General features: G+C 40.1%; 1 protein-coding gene across 1 annotated transcript; it reads right to left on the bottom strand.

Moving 5' to 3' along the window:
* Positions 1 to 9,606: 9,606 nt before the first annotated feature.
* Positions 9,607 to 22,710, bottom strand: rasal1 (RAS protein activator like 1; the record flags this gene model as incomplete). Its single annotated transcript, XM_079161140.1, has 21 exons — positions 9,607 to 9,755; positions 9,884 to 9,960; positions 10,124 to 10,256; positions 10,866 to 11,001; positions 11,346 to 11,483; positions 12,478 to 12,650; positions 13,232 to 13,376; positions 14,434 to 14,571; positions 14,712 to 14,904; positions 15,521 to 15,633; positions 15,948 to 16,012; positions 17,192 to 17,345; positions 17,472 to 17,589; positions 18,078 to 18,169; positions 18,345 to 18,485; positions 18,652 to 18,733; positions 19,286 to 19,415; positions 20,511 to 20,572; positions 20,952 to 21,065; positions 22,282 to 22,338; positions 22,646 to 22,710. The coding sequence occupies 21 exons, from the start codon at positions 22,708 to 22,710 to the stop codon at positions 9,607 to 9,609; spliced, it is 2,475 nt and encodes an 824-aa protein (XP_079017266.1).
* Between the last annotated feature and the right edge of the window lie 262 nt (positions 22,711 to 22,972).

Below are 22,972 nucleotides of genomic sequence, written 5' to 3'. Positions count from 1 at the left end.
TAGCGGCTGAGCTGATTCACAGGATCACAAACCCAACACGCCCCGCCATCTCCCAGAGAACAGGACCCTGCATGACGGGCCAACAAGTAGCCGACAACTCTTTACTCCCCACAAACAAACATACCCTGCAGAAGTGGTGGCACAAGAGCAACGGACGCTGATTAAATGACGTGGTTATGGTCAATATTTTTGATTTGTGTAACCTAAGGTTCCCCCCCCCCCTGCTGTCTCTTGATCCAGAATACAAAGACAAGGTGAGATTTCTGTCTTGGTAAATTGGATTTAACCCCTTTTAGATTCAAACTGAGGCTGTTCCTCTGCACTTGATGAGGGCTCATATTTGTAAATGGGCCCATATTTGTAAATGCTGAACTCCAGAATGCATGGCCCAGACTAACGCTGCATAATGAAGGTTGGGCAAATATCTGCAATCGGGTAAGGTCGTCAGTGTCTTGCTTGATGTTGTGAGAAGAGATTTAAGAGAATTTCAGCATTTTGAATAATCCAAATGAATTGATTTATTTGCGTCCCTCCTTTTCTCTAATAATTAATTATTGGTGACAGTAAAGTGGTGAAACTTTGTGATTTGACGGAGAGGATTTGAGCTCTTTCTGTGATGTGTCCGTTAAGTTGCACTGGGCATCTCTGACATGTTCCACTTCTAAAACTCTAAAATGGAAGTGTGGTCTGTCGTGCACGAAGTAGATTCCAGAGAGATGAAGGCTATGAAATCCTAGTGTTTGGTAATAAACGTATGTTGTATGGTCAACCTTGTGAACCGTCTATGAGAGGACACATGAAATAAATGAAACGAGCATCTTACCGGTCAGTTTGATGCCAGTTATGAGGTGCTGTGACTTGACAGGCTGAGGTTGTGAAGAGGGATTTGCTATGCTCCAAGGTTAAACTCATTTGTTTTGTTGACACACTGATGACGCCGACCTCTGTGAATATACAGCCTGCATTATTTTTCTCCCTGTTGGAGACAAATCCTGGCCTCTTTACAATCCATCATTCTGACCATACCCAAGAGGTGAGTGTGTGAGGGCAGGCTCTGTGGCATTAATATGCTGGCATGAGGTCCTTTAGGAGAAAAGCTGAACACGCTTCTAGCAGATGGACGTTTCTCTTTCAAACACCAACAGCTCTCCCTTGGAGATCCATCTTGGGCTTCTGCTTGCCAGAGATCCACACGTCTCTTGTGAACTTGTTTTCTGCTGGGCAGTACACGGGGATCCACTGCTTGTATAGCGAGCATGGAAACATCTTATTCTTTGCGTCAGCTCATTCAGAGTTGTTAGGGCCGATCCTTAAGTATACCCCCACTTTCCTTCCCCTTCAGAGCACTTCATTCTAGGAACCTTCTTCTAGTAGTTCACTTTTTTCCTACGCTCCCCTTTTTCCCCCTCAGATTTTATGCCAATGGGGTGAAGACTGTTTGAACGTCCTTGGAGGAGGTCTTGTGCTGTTTCTACGCTCTGAGATAAAAGATAACCCAGTGCTGCATAATTCTCCATTAATATATCTGATACATTTTAATGAGATGGGGTGTTGATGTAAGGTTTATCGTGTGGGCACCTAGCTGTGAGCTTAATTTTGGATTGAATCATAGTCTTCCATAGCACTTTGAGGCAACGGTTTGGTTCAATCAGTCATTCGATTTTTAGGAAAATATAAAATTGCAACTAAATTGTCTTTTTTTTAAGTTGTTTATAAACCGGCTTGCGATGCTTTGAAAAATAGGCCGATCTATGATATACATTTGCAGATGTGATATATCTTTAAATTCAAGCTCCATTTGAGTCGATGGTGTAAGTTTAATTTATTTTTATACTCTTCTATATAGTAAATATAAAGATGGCCCACATATCTATACACAGGCACATGTTAACATGAATACATAAAATCTGGCAAAGATGAATTTGTCAGTATGTCAGGGACTGTTGAAATATGTACGACATGTTATGGACGTCTTATATTACAAGTAGTCTTAGCGTATGCTGCTCTCGTTACCTTAATGTAGAATCTGTGTAGTTGATCCCCTGTGGGACTCCAATAAATACAGTAAATGTGTCTTTATTATTGGTGGGGGAGCTTTAGCAGCATGAAGATGTCCGTTCCCCCCCAAATGGGCCATTTCTCTTTTTCTACTTGTCCAGAACATGGGAATGGATGCAGTCAGCGATCTTTGTTCAGTTTGATGGTGAAAACTGCACGCCTGGGTTAAATAGACGCTATTTCTTGAGGTTTGTTTTACGTTCGCTGGAACAACAGATTGGTGCGGTTGACCTAAGTCAGTTGTCAATCAAAGTACACTGAATTACATTTTTAAAAAGGCCCTGAAAACCTGAAAACACAATACAGTTTTCTCCCAAAGTTAAGCTTTGTTATTTTACACAACATTTTTTGTGGTATGCGTGTCCTTGCATTTGTGTTCAGACACAAAGCAAAGTGTATTTTCGCCTGGCATTATTCGCACAAATTCAGTATATATATATAAATATACTGTATATATATATTTTTCTTTTCTTTTTCAGGGGCTTTCAACTACTTTTCTGTGTTAAACTTCAACTTTCTGGCAACTGCAAAGGCTTCAACAAACTACTTAAAGTATTTGTAAGTGTGATTTTGGACCCAGGTGTTAAAAACAAAATATTGTTTGGCGTGTTCCATCTCAAGCTCTCTCCTTCACAACCTTTTTGACTCCCTTTATAATACGGGACAGCAAGAGAGAATGCTTCCAACCTATCAGGGAATTTCTTTCCATGTTGAGAGAAGTTTAATTAACCAGAGGAATCCAAATGTTTGCTTCTTCGACTTTTCCTTTCCATGGGTTGGCCTTGTAGTATGAGTGATTGCAGCCCCTTAAGACTTTTCAGGTGTGTACAGACTTATATGGGATTGATGAATAAAACATGGTATGGTATTGGTCTGATACAGAGAGATGGTGTATATGCAATTTACTATTTTTAAAATCTTATACATGATTTTTGTGTAGCAAGAAGGCATTTTTTTGTTTTAGATGACAATGGATGTTTTCTTTATGGGGTACCTGCTGTACCTCATGGATTCTAAACAAAGGGGTTGCGATCCGAAGATCACATTCTGTGTACTAGAAAACATATATTTTTGATGTCTTTTTTTTAATGATGATTGTCTCTAAAAGAATTATTACACAACATTGCTGTATAACTCTGATTAAGATTCATACCATACTACTTTCCATTTGATCAGAAGTGGAATGAGGGGTGGAATCACTTTAATCCTAACGTATACAGTTGTACTCTCTCATAGTATCAACAGCAAACTCTCTTTCTAAATGATACCATAACATTTTGTGTGGATATACTGTGTGCTGATATCTCTTCTGTGCGAGTGTGTGTGAATGTGTGCCGAGTGCATCTTATACAAATCTTCGGTTCATGTCCTTTTAAAGATACAGTAATGTTCTCCGAGAGGTGCATGTTAACCAACTGTGAGCAAGTTTATTGACAATGCATATATATATATATGAAGGCCAATCAATGTCAAAAAACGCAAGCACAAACGACATCCACGCACGAGCAAGATTGAAGCCCGCGAGGAGAAAACTCATGCTTTGAGGGCGATGAGCATCCCCTGGTGCATGACTTCTATCACTGCTCTTCTGCTCGCAAAGCTTTCACCTGCTCGTGAGAGAGTGTTTTTTTTTCCTTTTTGACAGTAAGTGGGCGGACCCAGTCACCATTGTCTCACTAAATTGAATTGGTTACAATCATCGTCTTTGGATTGGCCGAATATCACTCTCAACACAGACGCTAGGTGGCGGTGTGAAGGTGGGTTTCAATCCGCCACTAAACCGTACTCCACGAGATCTAAAACGCGCGCACGTGGATCTCATTTGTGCTCACGGATTTGACATTGATTTGCCTTCATATGCATAGCTTTTTGCATATGAAACATCATAGCTTCTTTAGAGATATCACCCAGGTCTCCTGGTGATTTAGCACTGTGGTTTTGCATCTTACTCCAGTTAGTTAGAAAGGTTTGTTCCTCTATCGTGTTTGATTTAAGGGGACGAGGCAGCGTTTGGCTCCTCTCCTCACTCTTTTGACCACATGTAAAACACAAGATAGTTTTACATCCGAAGTACCCATTTTAATTGACATTTTCAAATCATGATTTTTGTGGTTTAATTTCTCTTAAGCGGTCTCTACATATTGCTATTTAAAATGGTTCGTAAAGAGAAACTGAGATCAACTAAAAGCAAGATATAGAGAGACATTGATTAAACTATAAAGGGCTTCTTAATCTATCGGTCTTTATTGAATTGTGATGACCTTGTTGCATGTTTGTGTGTTTCTTGTGGAAAAATAAATGTGCCCTGGACTGGGGTAGTTTGTTTGACCTTTTGTCGTCTTGGCTCCCCCCTTATTTTTCCCTCCACTTGGTAGCATGTCCATTTAACTCCACCATTTCCTTCTGCCCAGGCAGCTCTGTGCTGGTCTCATTATATGGTTATAAAGGAGCTTTGCTGGAGCTGTGGAGTGCAGCAGAAATAGTTCTCAATGGCAGTCAATTTGCATTACGGTCATTTTTCTGTAACTATATGTCGTTGCAGTGCTTGGCGCATACAGACAGGCCTTTCACCAAGGGAGATCAGCTTACCGTTTAAAACACCCCTCTTTCGTCAGGCATGCACTTACCCATCAGTTCAGGTTTCAGTCTTCTCCCTTTTTCCTCCCATTGCTCACCTCTCATGCCTAATGAGAGAGCTAGAAGTAAGGGCGTAATTTCACAAGGCAGTTTTGGACCACTTTACTTTTTACAGTCTGAACACTAATGATATATTTGGGGGGGGGGGGGGCGGGGACTAGACCTATAAGATCTTCTACCACTCAAGGGACAGATTATTTATAGATTAAGGGCTGATTGATTGAATCTTTCCACAACTGCATCTGGCAGGAAGATAGTTGGAAACAAGTGGTGGGTGAGTGTCTTTCTTGAGGCAATTCATAGGCTACACCTATTGTCAGCATATCTGCTTCCTATAATTGTAGGCAGATGCCATATTCCAATGTCACAGAAATAGGTAATTTAGTGATTCCTAAAAACACACTTCCATACAAGCTTAATTGTATTAAAATGATTCATTAATTAACGACAAAATATACAGGAATGAAATAAAATAATTAATAAAAAGTTCAGATATCCAGGTTGGTTTCAATGTGTGCAACATGGTTCAACTTGAAATGAATGCAGCTTTAACTCTCATGACTTTATATTATTTGATCCATCATTGAGACGGTTGCAGGAGGACTGGTGTTTATGGGAATTATGGAAGAGTCCTCAGGTTTGTCCTAATCCTGCGTATATTTGTCATTTTCTTCATTCTCCACTTTCCATCATTGTTGTTGTCAATTCTCCACTTTCCTGCATTGTTGTTGCCGTCTTCTTCTCTGCGCTTTTTGTGGAATTGCAATGCCAACTTTTAGGTGCATACTGCCACCTACTGAATTATGTAGAACAGGATCTAGTTTACATTATTCTGCCTTTCCAGTATCAATGCGGTAAATAGGACTATAAATTCTTTAAAGGTGTTTTATTATTGTTGTTGTATGCTTTTTCTTTAACTGCCAGTTGTGTTGCATGGTAGGACAGGTGGTTTAATTTGTCATATACTTGTGGATATTCAGACTCAACAGATGAGGCTGATGATCTGGAAAGAAGAGGAACAAGTACAGACTGCTGAATGAAGTTATTGTAAAGTCTTTAAAAAAGTCATTAAAAAGTCATAGTATATGTCATAAAGTCATAATAAAATATATCATATAAAAGTGATTGAATGGTATGTCTAAAAAAGGAATACAAAAGTAATAGGATAGTATGTTGACAATTAACAGTATATGTCATAAAAAATTATAATTATATAATATAATATAATATATTATTCACAAAAAGGCAAATGTATAGTATGTCAAAATAAATTGTCATAAAAATAATCCTATTGTATGTCAAAGAAGAGTACAGTATGTCAAATCTTAAAACTCTCATAATATGCTATAAAAATGTTATAAAATAGTAATACAGTATTTCCTTAAAAAAGTCATAGTACAATATGTTTATAAAATGGCACATTAAAGTATGTCATAAAAGGTCATAGCATGGTATGTTGAAAGAAAACCATAAAAATGTCATAAATAGTATAGCATGTAAAAAATAATGTAGAGTTGCAGAATGTAATTAAAACTCATATTTATTGTGTCGAAAAAATGTCATAGTCATAGTATGCCATTACAAAAATCTTAAAGTAAAAGTATAGTATGTATGTATAGTCATAGAAATGTGTGGTTTAACTTTATTTAGCCCTTATCTGCCAAGAACATTGTTTATTTAATATATTTATTTCAATAGTATATTGTATAACAGTGAGTTATTTAAACATTGCTGCTGTTGCTGCTCAAGAATGACTATTTGTTTACATACTAATAATAAAGCAATGTTGATTCTTTTCTATTTATTTGTCTTTTTCTTTCACAAAATAATCAAAAAGAACTGATAACAGTATCAACATGGAACCTAACTGATAAGCAGTACTAGTACTAGCTGAGTACTAGTATCGATTAAATCCTAACAATACATAGCCCTACTCATATGGCATAATATACTACCATTTTTATGGCATATTATAGTATCATATTTTTATGAAATTTGAATGATGTAATAAACTATTGTATTTTTATAGCATACTATCTTTCTTATGATATTTTCTGACTATTTAATGGCATACTATACAAAGTGAATTCTAACATACACATAATAAAATAATAAAACATAACACTGAGCTTTGGCTCTGCTGCCTGATAAATAGTCTGGTCCTAACAATATTATACAATCAGCTTTGGCTATACAACGTAAACATAAACCTACAGGCTATAGTTGCATATAGGACCTGTAAATTATAGATAACAAGGCTATTCAGGGTTCAATGTTAATATGTAATTTTTACTTGCATGGTTGGGCAAGTAAGTCAGGACTCTACATGCCCACAGTCAATTTTTAAACGTGCCCCTAAACAAATTGTTATTATTGTCAGAAGTTATCAAAAAACAAAAACTTAAGTTAATTGCAGATGTTTTCTCTGGTGTGCTCTCAAACTTATCACAGTATGCAAATCTCTAACACCACCCAACTAAACTCCTGTTTCCAGGATATTTGAAATGTCGCCTGCACTTCAGCTCATAAACTTTGTCTTTACCTGCTGTCATTTGCCCCATAGGTACTGTGAATGTGCAGCTCTGAACAGATATGAGAAGGAAGCATGACGGCTTAGTTTCAAGTTCCGTTTATAGTAAAAAGGTCATTTTAATTTCTCAGAAAATCTGTTCAAACTAAATCAAGCTATTAATTGTCTTAATCTGATTACCCTACTTGTGTGCATGCATGTAGACTAAACATAGTTTATTTATTTTTTCTCTATGATTTCACTTAAAAACTGTTTGAAATGATAATTTTGCACTTGCGTTCTCAATTAAATCAGAAAAAAAATATTTATTTTAATTTGTCAAGTATTTAATTTACACAAAATATATTCATGTCGTTATTTCATGTAGATCATGTATGTATTAAACCACCAGAAAACATGCTATCTCGTGATAGAAGATTTTGGCCATTGGCCAGCCCGAATTTAATCAATAGTCAATGTCATCCATTGTTTTCCATCTTGCATTTGCTCACACAGATGTTCACAGACAACACGGTTATCTTTACCAAGCTGCAATTTTTAACGCGGTTCCCGTAACCGCCGTAATAAATAGTTGTATTTCATATACAGTCTGTGATTTCACGGTCCTTGTCACAATGCACAAAGTCGCAGAACACAACCCGGAAGTGGCTGACAAGCACGCAAAACACCACGCGATGCACTGTGCAGCCAGCTAGGTTAGCAAGATAGACAAGACTAACGTTAGCAAGCTCGTGCATTGACTTACAGTTACTGTTATTTGCAGTAAAACTTGGAGGGTAAAGAAAACAAGTTTACCTGATTGTTAATCCCGCAATTCAATCTCAGGGTTGTTTTTATCTTTAGTTCAGCTTCATCCTCTCCTCCGAAATGGCAAACATCAGCGTTTGACTCGACTGAGCGAGGAATGGTTGGGGTCATATGGTCAAAAAAATTGCGTTATGATTATCGCTGCCTCCTTGACCTTAATTCTACCCAAGTTAACTTAATAAATATATAAGGTGTCATTTTAGTTTTTCAGGGGGAAAAAATGCCACCAGACACATTAGCTGACATAATAGTTTACTGAACAATGCAGTTGCGTTTACTTCACATTAAAAATCCACTTGGAACAAACCATCATGGTGTATTTGCAAAATAAAGTACAGGCAGTAGTGTTTTCTCTTCTGTTTTAGAATAGAAGCCCTCATTCGGGGAGTATCAAGTTCTTAAGTGACATCTGAAGTTTACTCTAGTTGAAGAATGTAGAACATGTGATTGTCATGTCTGGCATGTGTACTAAGAGTTACATCTAAAGACAGGAAGAGTGTTTACAACACTCATAAATATCCACAGTTCTTCTAAAAGAAAGAGACACGACAGTAGCTGTGCCAGAATATAATGGAAACAGCTGCACAGACAGGACTGTCTGGGAGATCACAGATTTGATTTCGACTTACCGTCTCCGTTTAAGGGAAAGACACTGAACACTGCTCTATATGGAAATGGCCTTACAACATGCCTGTGTACAGTTCGTGTGTCTCACAGATACGTAGAGAAAATTGTGTGATTTGAGTGCTTCAAAAAGCATTTTAAAAACAAATTTGGCCTCTCAAACATATCCTGACACCTGTGAGCCACATATTGTGGCACAAAAATCGAAAGAAACTGTAAACGTATCAAATGGGAACATCTCACATGATTGTTACTTCTATTGTCTCAATTATATGTATGGACATACAATTGTTAACATGTAGATATTACCCTTATGACTTTAGGAATGGCGACATCAAATGTTAGGACTTTTTAAATATGCAAATTACATCAGAACCAAACATTTAAGTTGACTGGCCATAGCACCGAAACAAAAGCACATTGTTTTGTATAAAGGGACCAAAGCAACAAGTACATTAATAGTATTTCTGCTCATTGTACAGGCAGCATTATACTGTGGCCTGTGCACCAGTATTTCAAAAACTCATGGTGCTATGATCTATAACGTTAATGTGACTGCTACATTGCGACCATGGTGATAAATTGCCTCAATAAAATACAAAACGTTGATGAAAGCAATATCAAAACACCTTCAGGTACTGTAGATTACACTACAACAAGCTTTTTGCATAAAAATGTGTGACCCTGACTGAGGTCCTGTACAATATCTCAAAATATAAAAGCTTCTTTTCACATTTCACAACAAGTGTATGTAGGCCATGCAAGAGATTGTCAAGTCATGCTTCAAAGACCCTCACCCTCGCCCCCCCCCCCCCTCTTTTGTCGTCAGGTATCATAATCTCTCCCCGGCGCTGTTGAAGTCAGTGGCACTCAAGAGAATACAAAAGATTCAAAGTGGCAGGATTCCCTTTTTACAGGCATTAGTAGTGGGATCCAAGTCTGTGTCGAGTCTAGGGATTCAGAACAACACTGGTGCCGTCCTCTTTTTCTCTGCACTGGAAGGTGGCATGAGCCTGCTCCAGATCCTCTATCACCACCAACAGCCGGGCAGCAACGCTCTGACCTGGCTTCATCAGCTGAACATTGCATTCTGCACCATCTGTGAGGCAGAAAGTGTACAATGCTATCCAACAGAAATAGATCATCTTGATGACAACACAAGGCCATCCACATTAATAAAAGTCCCTCCACCATGGCAGACAATGTACAGTTTAGATGCAGCCTCACCTGGGTGAATGTCAGAGTTGATCGGTTCTCTATTGCTGGATGTCTGATCAGCGTCTGGCATCTCTACATATTTTTTCCTGAAATATATATCAGAAATATGAATCTTATGATCACTGACTATTCTCCAAAAGCAGTTTTGTCTTTGCAGGGTAATGCATTCCTGTGTTGCAACATTGCCCTCTAGTGTGCAGTAAAGTAACTGCATGCTGGGAATGTTTACAGAGCGTTTCCTCCACCGACCTGAGTTTGTCTCTGCCCTGGAGAAGCTGCTTGAATATGGTCTGTGTCTCTGCATCAGGATCCAGCGGGTCACTCCAGTCACCCAGTGTCACAGCTGAGTGGGTTCTACTGCAGCCTATAACTGAGAGCCAGCCTTTTATTGAACAGTGGTGCTCTTCATCTGAACCCCACACAGGTAAACATTACATATCATTCAACTTGCCAATTTGACGGAGGTCTCATGGTAATACAAGTTTGTACATTTTTAATGCTAATGCTCCTGGTGGCACTCAAACCCCAGCACACACTATTACCCAGGGAACACATGTTGTGTAAACAATAACTGATGAAACATTTCTGTTGCTCAGGACTGTGAAAACCCACACAAGAAATGTAATCAGATGTAGCTTTCAGACGGTGACTAAATGTAATTGGTCAGAGAAAATTGCATTATGATTCTCAGAGCTTGTTCTCCACTGATGCAACAAAAACATGGCAGCTACAAATTGAGGGTTTAGTCATTAAATACAGATCAGCAGGAGCTCATTTGCTCTTTGAAGCCATCTACAAGTAAGTTGATCGGGAGTGAAATAATGTATGTTGACGGTCAACAATGCTGAGATTATGTTCATTCCTGATGATCCTTCTGGGGGAGTCGTAGGTGTAATTCAAAAGTAGTTTGCATAGATACATTACATCCTGAGTCCTAATAGAAGGATTTAAAAGTGTGTGCAGCTATAAGAAGTAATGAAAGCAGGATTACCAGCACGGTCCGCCTGCAGGCAGCAGGTCCACTTGCCACTGCGATGAGCCCCTGGGTGGAAAGAGGGCAGCATGCGCTCATTGTAGATGCTGACTTTCCTGATTGCCGACAGCCACTGGTTCAGCTCATTGACATTCTACATAGACACAAATATACCATGAACCATTGGACCATTTGGTGGTCTATTAAAGTCATTCTGAAATCAAAGCAGGAAAAATGTTGCTATGCAAAAGTAATCAACTAATAATCCTTGAAGTATTACAGTAAATGGTCAATCAAATGACATGTTTTGTGTTTACAATATATATATATGTCTTATTAAACTAACAATTAAATATGGATTCATCAATTTGTTTATTTGATTTGGACAGAGCATGTTAATGATTTCACAATAAAAATACAAGCTGTAAACATTTTCGTGGCAAACTGAAAAAGGTCAAGAACTTTTTTGGTGACTGACTGGTGTCAGTACCAAAGCACCTTGCACTGGATGTACATGGTGTGCAGCTGTCCGTCGTGGTCCTGGGTGATGACCTGCATTACATTCTGCTGCTGGAAGGCATTCTCATCCGCCCTCTCCACGGCACACACACAAAGAATAGGGATTGAGGAGCGCACCTGCAACAATTTAACCACAAACCACAACGCCAATAAACAGAAGTATGCAGGCTGTTAAGGATGGATCATGTTTTTGCATCAGGCGCCTACACTAAGGTTTAAGTGAGATAACATTTGATCACAGAGCAAATTATTGGAGCAGTGTCTTATACTGAGATCCTTTGCACACATTAGGCTTAGATTTTAGATTAGGATGAACCATTTGAGACAAGGAGGAAGTGAAGATGAAATCAGCATCGCAGGAAAGGCCACTTTAAAGTGTAAATCAGCCACTTCCAGTGGGAGCTCGCTTCACTGAGATTGGAGTGCTCCAACATTGAGTAGAGGGGCCAGGACATTGTCTACAATCTGATTTGCAATGTTAGCATGAATATCCACAGCCTTCAATTACCCCGCGCCTTTATTCCAGTCACACAAAGCCGAGACTGGCTCAAAGAGAGAGCTTTTTACTGGGCTAGAGAGAGCCTGCTCCCCTCTCCGTCTCCCTCTCTGTCTCTGGCTGGTGAATGAGAGGAGATCATTATCACAAGGTTAGGCACCACATGGTAATATTACTAATGATGTTCTCTCAAGGAGATCAACATGAATACAGTAACGTGAGCTGGGGATGACTGAAATGTTTCCTCTTTTTATGAGCCACGTTGATAAACGTCCTTAAAAAGGGTAGACACACGGTGATTAATTCATCCTCAGAGGGCATATCAGCTTCTTATATAGGGTGATTCACTTTCACATGACTTTGATTCAAAGTTTACTCATCTATTTTTGGCTTGTATACAAGACGAGGGGAATAAATAGGCATCTCTCTGGCAGACATCACTTGCGCTTTGGTGCAGATGTCACAGGAGAAGACAGATTTAAGAACAGTACTAAGCTACATAGCAAAAAGATGAAAACTTGAAACAATGGCTGGTTGCCAAAATGGCTAGTAAAGTAGATAAACATATGTAAATATAAACAATATAGAGCTATAACCCACTGGTTCAGTACTAACCTGCCAATCAGCCGTCTTGGCGTAGGACAGCGTCTCACTAGTCAACCAGAAGTAGCGTTTCTTAAAGGCAAAGCGGGAGAGCAGTTGTGGTCCCTCTGCCTTGTGTTTGTGGAGGTACCCCTCTTTAACTGTGACTGAGGGCATGAATACAGCCCTCTGTGGCACCTCAGACACTGCAGAATGAAGTTGGAATAGTTTTAAACAGAGAATGTAAAGAAGCACATGTTTTAGCGTGTTCAAGTCTTCATTTTCTATCATTTGTCAGTGTTGGTACCTCAGCCTCCTTCATCACCACATGAAGGACAGCTTCAAAGAGGCATAACAAGCCTCTTTCTTTCTGTCCAACAAATCCACCTGAAGAGCATTAAATGTCAAACTGGCCTTTAAGAGAAAAGAGTAGGTGTGGTGTGCAGGAGGCGGCTGAAACATGATATATCAGAGGGGGAAGAAGTTTCACAACAACAGCCTCGCTGACACACGACAGTAAGAAAGCAGGCCAGAACATGTTGGGTAACCAGTGTGGCGTGTACAAACGCCTTCTCACTCCAGCTCCCTGCCAGCTCATTAATTATGTCATTTCTTTTCTAGTCTTCCAGCTAGTTATGAATATTTCACCACTACAGTATTGTTTTGCTTAATCCTGATATCAGCTGGGAGGTGCTCACTAGCAGCTGGCCTGCGGCTGATTAGCTCAACAGCATGACCTGCTTTCCTTTTAAGTTTAGCGGTGTGTGTTTACTATCGTCATCCTTACCAATGTCATGATCGATGTCAATCAACTTGTCCAGGAAGTCTTTGACAGAAGAAACACTGCGTAGGATGATGGGATGAAGAGGCGCCATCCACTGCTCCTTTCCGTGACCCAGCTGAAGGCCCAAGTTCCCGACACTTTGCAATGCCTGGTGACCATAAAGACACAATTTCCACGCAACGTTCACATCTTCCACATCAAATCCCCAGTAACTGACAGAACTCAGTGTGAGTGACTGCATATCTCAAAGTCGGAGATCAAAAGGGTCCCTGAGGCCAAGCATGCTGAGAGGCCCTTTGTCCGGCCCACACCTGTCCTAGGGCGAGGAGGAAGTCCCTCTCTACACCTCTCTCTGATGCTCGGCTTTGAACCGCAGGCTGGTCGTGGCACACACAGAGGTAAAAATAGCATGTTCTCTTTCTCTGTAGAGGACCCATGGCAACAGCACTTCAGCACCATGGACAGCAACCACAGAACCCACACGTGGGAGAACAACAACTTCACTTTTCTTCTAAAATGACACCTCGGTTTATAACGATATCGAGGGTGTTTATGATAGCGACAGTCGGGGGTCCCTTTCTTTCAAAATCATGAGTTCTGTCACATACTAGATGCCTTTCTTGCCAGTCAAAAAGGATTTATTTTCCCCCGATGGTTTAATTTGATCGATTTCCACATGAAACAGGATGTTTGAGTGGGTATACTGTTTAAACTTTATGGCAAACAATGGCAATGCACTACTGCATACTTGGTGTAGTTGGTAAAGCAATCCACAGATTCCAGCCTCTGGGACATAAAAACCGTGTTATACAAAAAGGAAACGTGTATTTATAGGTTATCAATAACATTTCCAGGAAGTACAGTTTTTATATTGACATTAAACTAAACTTTGGGCAGACATTGCTGACTTAACAGCATTATGTAATTACCTCACAAGGTGAAAAGCAAGGAATGGCTGAGTGCTTTGCCTGCTGTTATTGGGCATCATTCCACACAAAAGCACTGCTGCCTGCACATATAGTGTAAACATTGCACGTTGCATTCCTGCTTCATATTTATTTGTATAACACTTGCAAATTAAAATTCCTCAACGTTGCCAGACAGCATGTGTCCTCGCATCCTGTTTACTTTTTCAGACAAGTGTGATGTCTGGAATAATTTAGCCATAACAGTGTGTGTACGCGTGTCTGCATTGTGAATTGTACCTTGGCCAGCAGGAGCAGCGTTCTGCTTGTACGTGTATCAGCGTGCTGATCCCTCAGCTGGAACAGTTTAGGTGTGAGGATTGCAGGAGCGAAAAAACGCAGGAAAAAGAATCCACTGATGGCCAGATACTTCACATCCTGTAAAAATGATATGAACAGCTGTAATGGTAATGCATACATGATTACATGTCAAACAAACAAGCTCCACAGAGTTATAAAAATGCCTTGAAGAGGTGTTTCCAGCTGTTTTTCTTCTGCGTGTTTTGCTCCAGACTGACCTCATTCTCAGGTTCAGCAAATTGCTCCTCTACTCTCTTGTGTAGCTGTTTGAAGGCCACTCTCATGACAGGAGGACACTGATCGACTGAGCCCACGATTGACTCGATGATGCTGGTTAAGTAGCTCTGCAGCATCTCCACACTGCTGTCCCGCACCTCTGCCTCTGACACTGCACCTTTAAATGAAATTCGTCTTCACAGGGGAGGACAGATGGCATAAATGACTGAATCCCTGTGTCAGAAAACTATAGAGTAGACACAATCCTAAGACACAGCACCAGCCGTTTTGTGTATAGATTTCTTTAAAATATAGTCAAGTTTACAAAGCCTCTTATCATATAACTGATAACCCCTCTGTTCCTGATTATGTCATTACATGTGAGAGCATGCTATGCGATTGAGAGCTGAATTGAAGATGTCGGAAAGAGACGGTAGACAGTAGACAGCGAGTGGAAACAACAAACAAGGTGATGGCAGGTAAATCTACTGCAGACAGACGGCACATTAGATCCTCGATAGACATCTCAGGGGGCTCATAGCAGTTGCCAAGCAACAGCCTCCCCCCTTTTTACATTCCTTTTTTTTCCCATTTTCTCACATTGATGTCTTCTTCTCTGAGGTGAAGTGTAAAGGAAGTGGGCAGTCTCCTGTGGCAGCTTTTCCATTTTAACCATTTTAACACATAGATTGTGAAGTACACGCATGAACACACAACCGTCACTTATCATTTGTGGCTTAAGACAAGCGTCCAAAGCTGATCTGGACTGTTTTTAGTTCAGAATTTTAAAAAAAATCATGGTTTGTGTTACCTTGTGCGGTTCAGATCGATCTTACATGGGTCCAGCTCAATGTACTTCTTCTCATCAAAGATGCGGTTGATGATGGGCTTCAGCACCTCGTGGAGATACAGCATGCCAACAGCCTGACAGCAAAACAAGACCATATGTTGAATACATCTCATTTGCATCTGTGATACAGGGATTGTTTTCTAAATGTGTAAATCTGCATAATACAAAGAGCAAACAAGGTACAGTATGATGCAGCAAGGGGACCATAAGACATGTAACTAACCCAGTAGATTAATTTAATAGAGATAGGAAATGTTAAGGAAGAAAATAGCAAAAGATTCGCCAAAAGATTAGAAATAATTAGATCATGCTTTCACTCAAAGTACTAACAGAAAAATCAATCACTTACAATTCCTGATTAAATAAAACAACAGATACATCAATGCACCTTCATGAACTGTTCCATGGCCTTGGAGGCAAGGGAGTTGGAGCGAAATAAAGTGTTTGGATCAGCTGTGAGAGCAAGACAGAAGAGAGATTGATTAGGTTTTTAGAAAATAATAGCATCATTTAACATGTCCCCATAGCTTTTGATAAAAATAATAAAAAAAACAACACGGCTGACCATGAACCACAATGTCCCTGGTTTACATCTGGCAGGGACCTTTGCTGAACGTCATTCTCCATCTCCCTCATTTCCAGTCAACTCTCTACTGTTGTCTGTCCACTGTATTAAAAGCTTCCAATGAGTGTAATAAAGCAACATTAAAGCTTTCACAGAGACCCTCATCAGGCACATAATCAACTTGGCGTAAATCTCTGAGAGTGCTTTATTAAATTTAACTGAAAGCTATTAATACAGTGTGTGGTTCCTTTGTCTGTTTCTGCCCTTAATTCAGGCTTTTGGTCTCACGTGTTCATGCTTTCTTTCTTCTGTTTATCGGCTAAGAATCAATCTTCTTTTAGAAACGCAGAGCCCAGTGTCCAGAGGGAAGACTGACCTTGCTGCAGCATTACTTAAATCCTTCTATGATACGTAAAAATCCACAGTGACAGGACTGGGTTGCCGGGTAAAATATTTTGGTTTTAAAGATCAGAACGTGCGGAGAAATGTGGGTTTTTGAACACGTTCCTTTTCTTTAACCCAGTGCCCAATTTTAATGTCTAGCTGCTTGCGACATCTATTCTTGACCAAGCAGTTACAGTTCGGATCATGTGGAGTTGCTATGGTAACATGGGCACTATGCTTATTATCTCAAACTACACCAACTAAACCGAACCCGCACACCAGAGCACAACTCTGTGTGAATTTGCAATGGGGATGTGGTGCGGAGGCAAAATCATGACTAACACAGACAACAGAGAAGCCATGAAAAGAATGTTGGGTGAGTAAATAATTGGCATCAGGGTATAAAACATAGTGCTGTTAGACTTGAGCTGCCCACACATAGATAACAAATGTTCAGAGACCTTGATGTCAATTCAGAGTTTAAATAGATGCATCCCTCAGAAGGTTTCTCTGACTAACACAAACACTGACTAATAGCGATAAACTTGTGTATGTGTGTTTATTATGTAATCACAGTTGTTACATGCTAAATGTTTTGAACTAATATCTCTGCATATCCGCCGTTTCCGTTGGTAAATGTTCGGACTGACAGTGATCTAACATTTGAAACAGTTTAATCTTACTGGTGTGGTTGACCTCCCGCGTGTTGAGGTAATCCAGGAAGGGCACCACCAGGCCCTGGCCCAGGTAGATCTTCACCAGAGTCATCGCCACATCCTGTCGGCTCTCAACCGTGTTCACCTCCTCCAGCATGGTCAGAGCACTGCTATCCTCCACCTGCGGAGAAGAGAACTCAGGTCATGAACCACTACTAACATGTACATGGAGTTTTTCTGTTGCCTGAAATCCAGCACAGATTTAGTGACTTGCATTACACTACTAAACAAAAATAGTGATCCTGACCTCTGTAGGGGAGATGACTGACTCCACCAGAAGGTGAATGAGGGGCTGATAGTACACAGACGGCAAGATCCGATCCTCCACCAATCGCACCTTCAGACGCAGCGCTCCCAGCTTGCCACTGGCAACAGAGGAAAATACCACAGAACCAAAAAAAATATAGAGATTTTCAGCACACCTTGATCTTATTATGAGGTAGGCTCCCAATAAATAATATCATGGAAAAGAAAGGGAAAAGTGTCTATGACAGCAACCAGAATATTATCTGGAAAAGACTACTTGTTGTTCTGTGAGTGAGGACAACCAAGGACACTTGCACTGTCATTTGCACTGTGTTTGCATTGTATGTAAGAAGTGTGTGAAATCCATTAAAACTGATTCAACTGTTTACGTATAATTGCATATAATTCCTAAACGACCTTAGAAAAGTTCCATATTCTTGTAAAAATGTAACCGACAAAATCAAATCAATAGTAAATACCTTCCTTGAGTGCTTTTTAACACACTGATTGCTGTTCAATTTGCATCTTAAAGATGAAATGTTTGTCTTAGTTATGCAAACACACAAAATCACCACACTGGACAAACAAGCACACTCATAATCCTCACCCAGCATCAACCTCATTGTTTCCCAAGGGAAGCAAACGAAACCAGCTCTCTAACAAAGGTGTCTTGTGCAAACAAGCAAAAGGGATTTCCACCTGTGAAACAAAAGAATAAACAAGGATACAATATCAGACAAGAAAAACAACTTCAAACGTCATGCATATTTTGGTGGGAAAATACTGTGCGTCCAGGTGAAGCATATTTTGTAGTGATCACAACATGAAACCTATAAAAGAAAGATCCCATACTACATAATAATTGCATCCTCACCTTTCCCAGAAAGTCATTTTTGCCCACCATGTCCCAGTCCCAGACCTCCACAGTGACAGTCCCCCCCTCACTCAGCTCCTCTGGATCTAACTCCAGCTCCAGGGTTTCTCCCCAGTGAGGGAAACGAGTCTTCTTGATAATCTAAAACCCAGAGGGTCGGGGTGTTAGGAGTTCCTAAAACCTTACATGTGTACGCTAATATGAAATAAAATGACAGACAACCAAACAACCACCAATTACAACAGCAGAACATGCATCTCTGGCTCGTCTGAAACCAATACTGCACATGCAGGCACATAGAGCTCACCGAGGTCTCTGCACTGTGGTTGTTGAAAATAACTCTTGTAAAAGGATCAGAGGTTCCAGAAATATCTCTTGGAGCCAAGTCTCTGCGGGAATCACCAGAACAAAAGACAACGGAACTGATCAATGCATTTGAAAAGCTCAACAAACTCCTATTACCCGTTCTCCAAATTCAATTGGTAAACAAAGAAAAACAGCTAAAACTTTCCACTTGACCTTATTTCTTCGAACTTGATTCACATTCATCTGAGCATGTTTGTATAACAGAGTGTCGAGCTCTGATTGACATGCTCATTAGTGCCCTGCCTGGGAGGAAGAGATTGTAGCCTGGGATGCACAGATGGGGCAGTGAGGGGTGTGATAGTGGCAGTATGACTCAGGAGGAGAGTGTGGAGGCCTGCGGGTCGATGCTGATTACATTTCAGCACAGAAACACTGATGGCATTGCCAGGTCTTCAGCTACCGTCGTGTAACTTCTGACTAATTAACAATGTAATCATTTTGAAACTACATAGATACGTGATAGTTTCACCACTTGCATGTGAATGTTTAGGCCATGGCTGTCCATTGTTATCTCTGAATGAGAACTCATTTTCCCTCACAGCAGAGGCAGGATTTAAAGCACACACTGATGTTACCTGGCTTCAATGACTTGACATCGCAGGCTGATCTTCTCTGTGTCTTTCAGTAGCTCCAGGCTCAGGTGGATTTCTCCCTGGACTTCTTCATCAGGGTCGACCCTCGTCAGGTTCATCCAGCTGTCTAGTCCTGACAATAGAGACATTATTCATTAAAACAATACTCCTCTCAAACATCACACATTAAGAGAGGATAAAAAACAGAAAAACTAAGTATGCAAATCTTATTTTTCCAACTAATCAACTAATTGCTTCAGAACTAACGTCAAAACAGTTAGTTCTAAACTTAATTGAGAGTTGAACAAGGAAAGAATTAAGATCTCCTATGGCAGAAATGAGTTTAGAGCTGAACCGTTTAGTCAATTGATCACTTAAATGATCACCAAAACAATAATATGAAACATTTTTGATTATTTAAACGTTACAAGCAAACAATGCCGAACATTCCCTTGTTCCAGCTATGTGATATTGTTTTGTCAGTCAAGTCAAATTCACTGTTTTATTATTTCAGAAATATCACACATAAGCGAGGGTACAACGTCAAGGACAGACTGGGGGAATATTCCCGTGAGTAACTAACTGACTCGGTGTATCGCCATGATAGAAATGAATCACGCGACTGAAGGCCATGCCAGGTGGCTCTGAGGAGAGACGCATCAATACGCAGCAAATATTCCCCGGTAAACACTTTGAGCAATCTAATAAAACTGCAACTTCATCACGACATACGATATTTTAAATGCCGTGTGTCGGGCCAGGACAGTGCAGAACGTGCTTGGGTGCATGTGGAGGTAAACAGTGGGACTCATTTATTGAATGTGAAAGCCTCTATGAGAGAGCCAGACGTTAAATGGTTTGAAGCTATTTGAAATGCTTTGGTTGTTCTCCTCATTTCACAGCGCCGCAGGCTTCATCACAAAAGGAGGGTTTGTGATGCACAATGAAAATAAACCCCAGTTTATGCAGACAAGCACCAGGATAGTCGTCATAATAACACATGCATCCATGTGAATGATAATTTCATTGCCTGCGAGTTTACACAGTTCAGCTCAACTCTTAAAATAAATGTAAGCAAATCACAAGAAATGTGCGAGAGAGCACTGAGAAACATTCCCAGAGACTCCGTCTAAAAAAAGGCATGTCTCCTCACCTTGGGTCATGGGAAGCCATGTGTGTTTAACCTATGAGCTTGCACCCATCCTGTTACAGATTTGTTCAGTCATACCTTTAGCTTGAGATCCAATGGCTTCTTTGCTCAGAGTTATCTTTCCGATGACATCATCGTGGCTGTAGAAAGAAGGAAACGGAGATTATCAAATGTAATCAATTGAAAACGCTTTCAAAGTTGTTTGATCTTGATAGAGGTAAATGAGGTGAATTTGAAGACTGATTAGAGTACTGGTGGTCATGAGAAGAACAGAAGAAAAAAAAGCTTTAATCACTCAATCTGGGCGACCATCTGCCTGATGATGTTTGTTTATTCAAAGCTCGGAGTCTTTTTCCCAAAACGTTTAAACTATATGAGGTCCATGTTGGCTCAATCATGAGGCAAGTTAAGCAAACAATCGTGGCTTGAAGGACTACAAATCATCAGGCAAACTCCGTCAGTCAAGAGCAGTGGTTGGATGTGGAATCATTTTGATACAGCTTTGTATGACAGTGTTACCCAATTGTGTCTTCGTCCATGACATGAAAGGAGAGGCAATGGAACCCCATCGGGAGGTGCAGCGTGTACTCTTCCCCCCAGAAAGGACTGAGGTTCTTCCACACTGTGGCAGTCCTGAAAACAGAGGTTTCACATGGGTGCTTATTAGAGCTTACGCAGAAACACATCACATGAATGTAACAATAGAGACCAGTAGAGTAACGGCAGGAGTCAGAATTCGTTGTAAATGTGCCAGCGGTATGAGCCCTCACTGTACCGGAGGATAGACAGATCACATGCTTTTTCCAGTAATATGTTAAAAGAATACTGGGGTTTTGGACCACAGGATGATTTATGGAAGAGGATAAAAGAAAAAAAAAATGTGTGACTTTTCAGACTTTTATCTTTTATCATTGGTTCTCCTATTATCGGTAATGTGTCCATAACACTAAGTACTGAAAGTTGGCACTGAATATCTGGTCAGATATTATTATTGAAGTATTTAGATTATTATTTTCCCAATATTAGACCATCGAAATAAAAAATGATTTTAAAGAAAAACAGGTGTATATTATTTAAAGAAAGATATTGACAAATATCTATATTTCAGTATCTATAGCAAACATACATCATATTGTTAATAGGTTCAAAGGATTTCAAAGAATACCCTATCAAGGGAAAATCTTTTATCAGTATCAACCTTTCTGTTTCTAAGAGTGTACTGTACCCATTATTTCCCACCACAATCTACCAGCCACATCATCCATGAACATCTCAGTGGAGGAGTCAATTGGCCAGTAACACTGTCAGATAATTAGTGAGTGTCGGCAGTGAATCATTGCGCTGTTTGCTGTAACATGCCAGATGGAACAATAGCCATTGCATTCACCCCATGTTCGTTCTTTCACACGTCAGACATTTCTTTTTCTCAAATAAATCTGGATTGCTGTCAAATTGCACCACTTGGAAATATCACACTGTACTACATCTGTACTTTTCCCACTCAAACAGAGAACACCTCTGAACCAGCTTCCTTGGTTACACGCAGGAGCTCACTGCAATAATTGATGCACCCTCTCCATGGTTACCTGCGGGTGTTTTAAAGGCCGGACCAGTATCAGGTTCTCTGCATAGGATGAGCCACGCTGTGGGCACCACCACCGTGATCATACACTCTGCACTCTGGGCTTACATGTGCAGAGAGTTGTGGGAACTGCAAATATTCCAGTGATGATAGATGAGCACTTTGACTGTAGGCAATATACATTCTCTAGCTGTAGCTATATATATATATATATATATATATATATATATATATATATATATATATTTATAATCAGAGAGAACTCACCTGGCCACAACTTCATTGTCAACTTTTACAATGCAGTATGGATCACTGGTTCCGGAGCTTAAGATGACAATAAAAAGACATGACAACATGAGATATATTAGGATGGTACATTTTGCCGGTTGGTAAACTTAATCAGTTTAAGTATGCTGAGGTCAATTCGAGCAGACAGACCAGACTCACCTCTAATTCCTTTAATTAACATAATTCACAGGAGACAACGTACCAGAAATTGGCGTTTCAAATCTAAGATGAATTTTCTCTGATCTAATAAACCCGATAAATAGCTATTAATAAACCGTGTTGAGACTATATACATTATAAGACAAGACTTGACAGAAACACATGCCATTCAGATATTACTTACACGTCTTTGGCCGGGAGGTTCCTGCCCTCGACAATTCGAAAATAAAGAGATGTATTTTTGGCCATTTTAGTCGAGGAAGCTAATAATCCAATTTATCCTGTTCACATTCGCTCTTATAAATAGTGCTCTTCCCCTCCGCAATTGAGTTTTCTTCATTTCATGGCACCTTTGGGCGCGTGACGCCGCACAGCCCACCAGTAGCGCGCGACAGAGGCGCGCATGCAGCCCCAGTCAGTCCAGCAGGTCGAGCACAGAGGGTCACTCAGTGTGGGCAGATGAACTGTGTTCAGGCGATGCGTCAGTCTTGTATCTGCTCTTCTTTTAAAC

This window comes from Pholis gunnellus (genome assembly GCF_910591455.1).
Source record: "Pholis gunnellus genome assembly, chromosome: 6".
In the NCBI taxonomy this organism is placed as follows: Eukaryota; Metazoa; Chordata; class Actinopteri; order Perciformes; family Pholidae; genus Pholis; species Pholis gunnellus.
The sequence above is the reverse complement of the archived record's forward strand: the minus strand, read 5'-3'. Positions and strand labels throughout refer to the sequence as shown.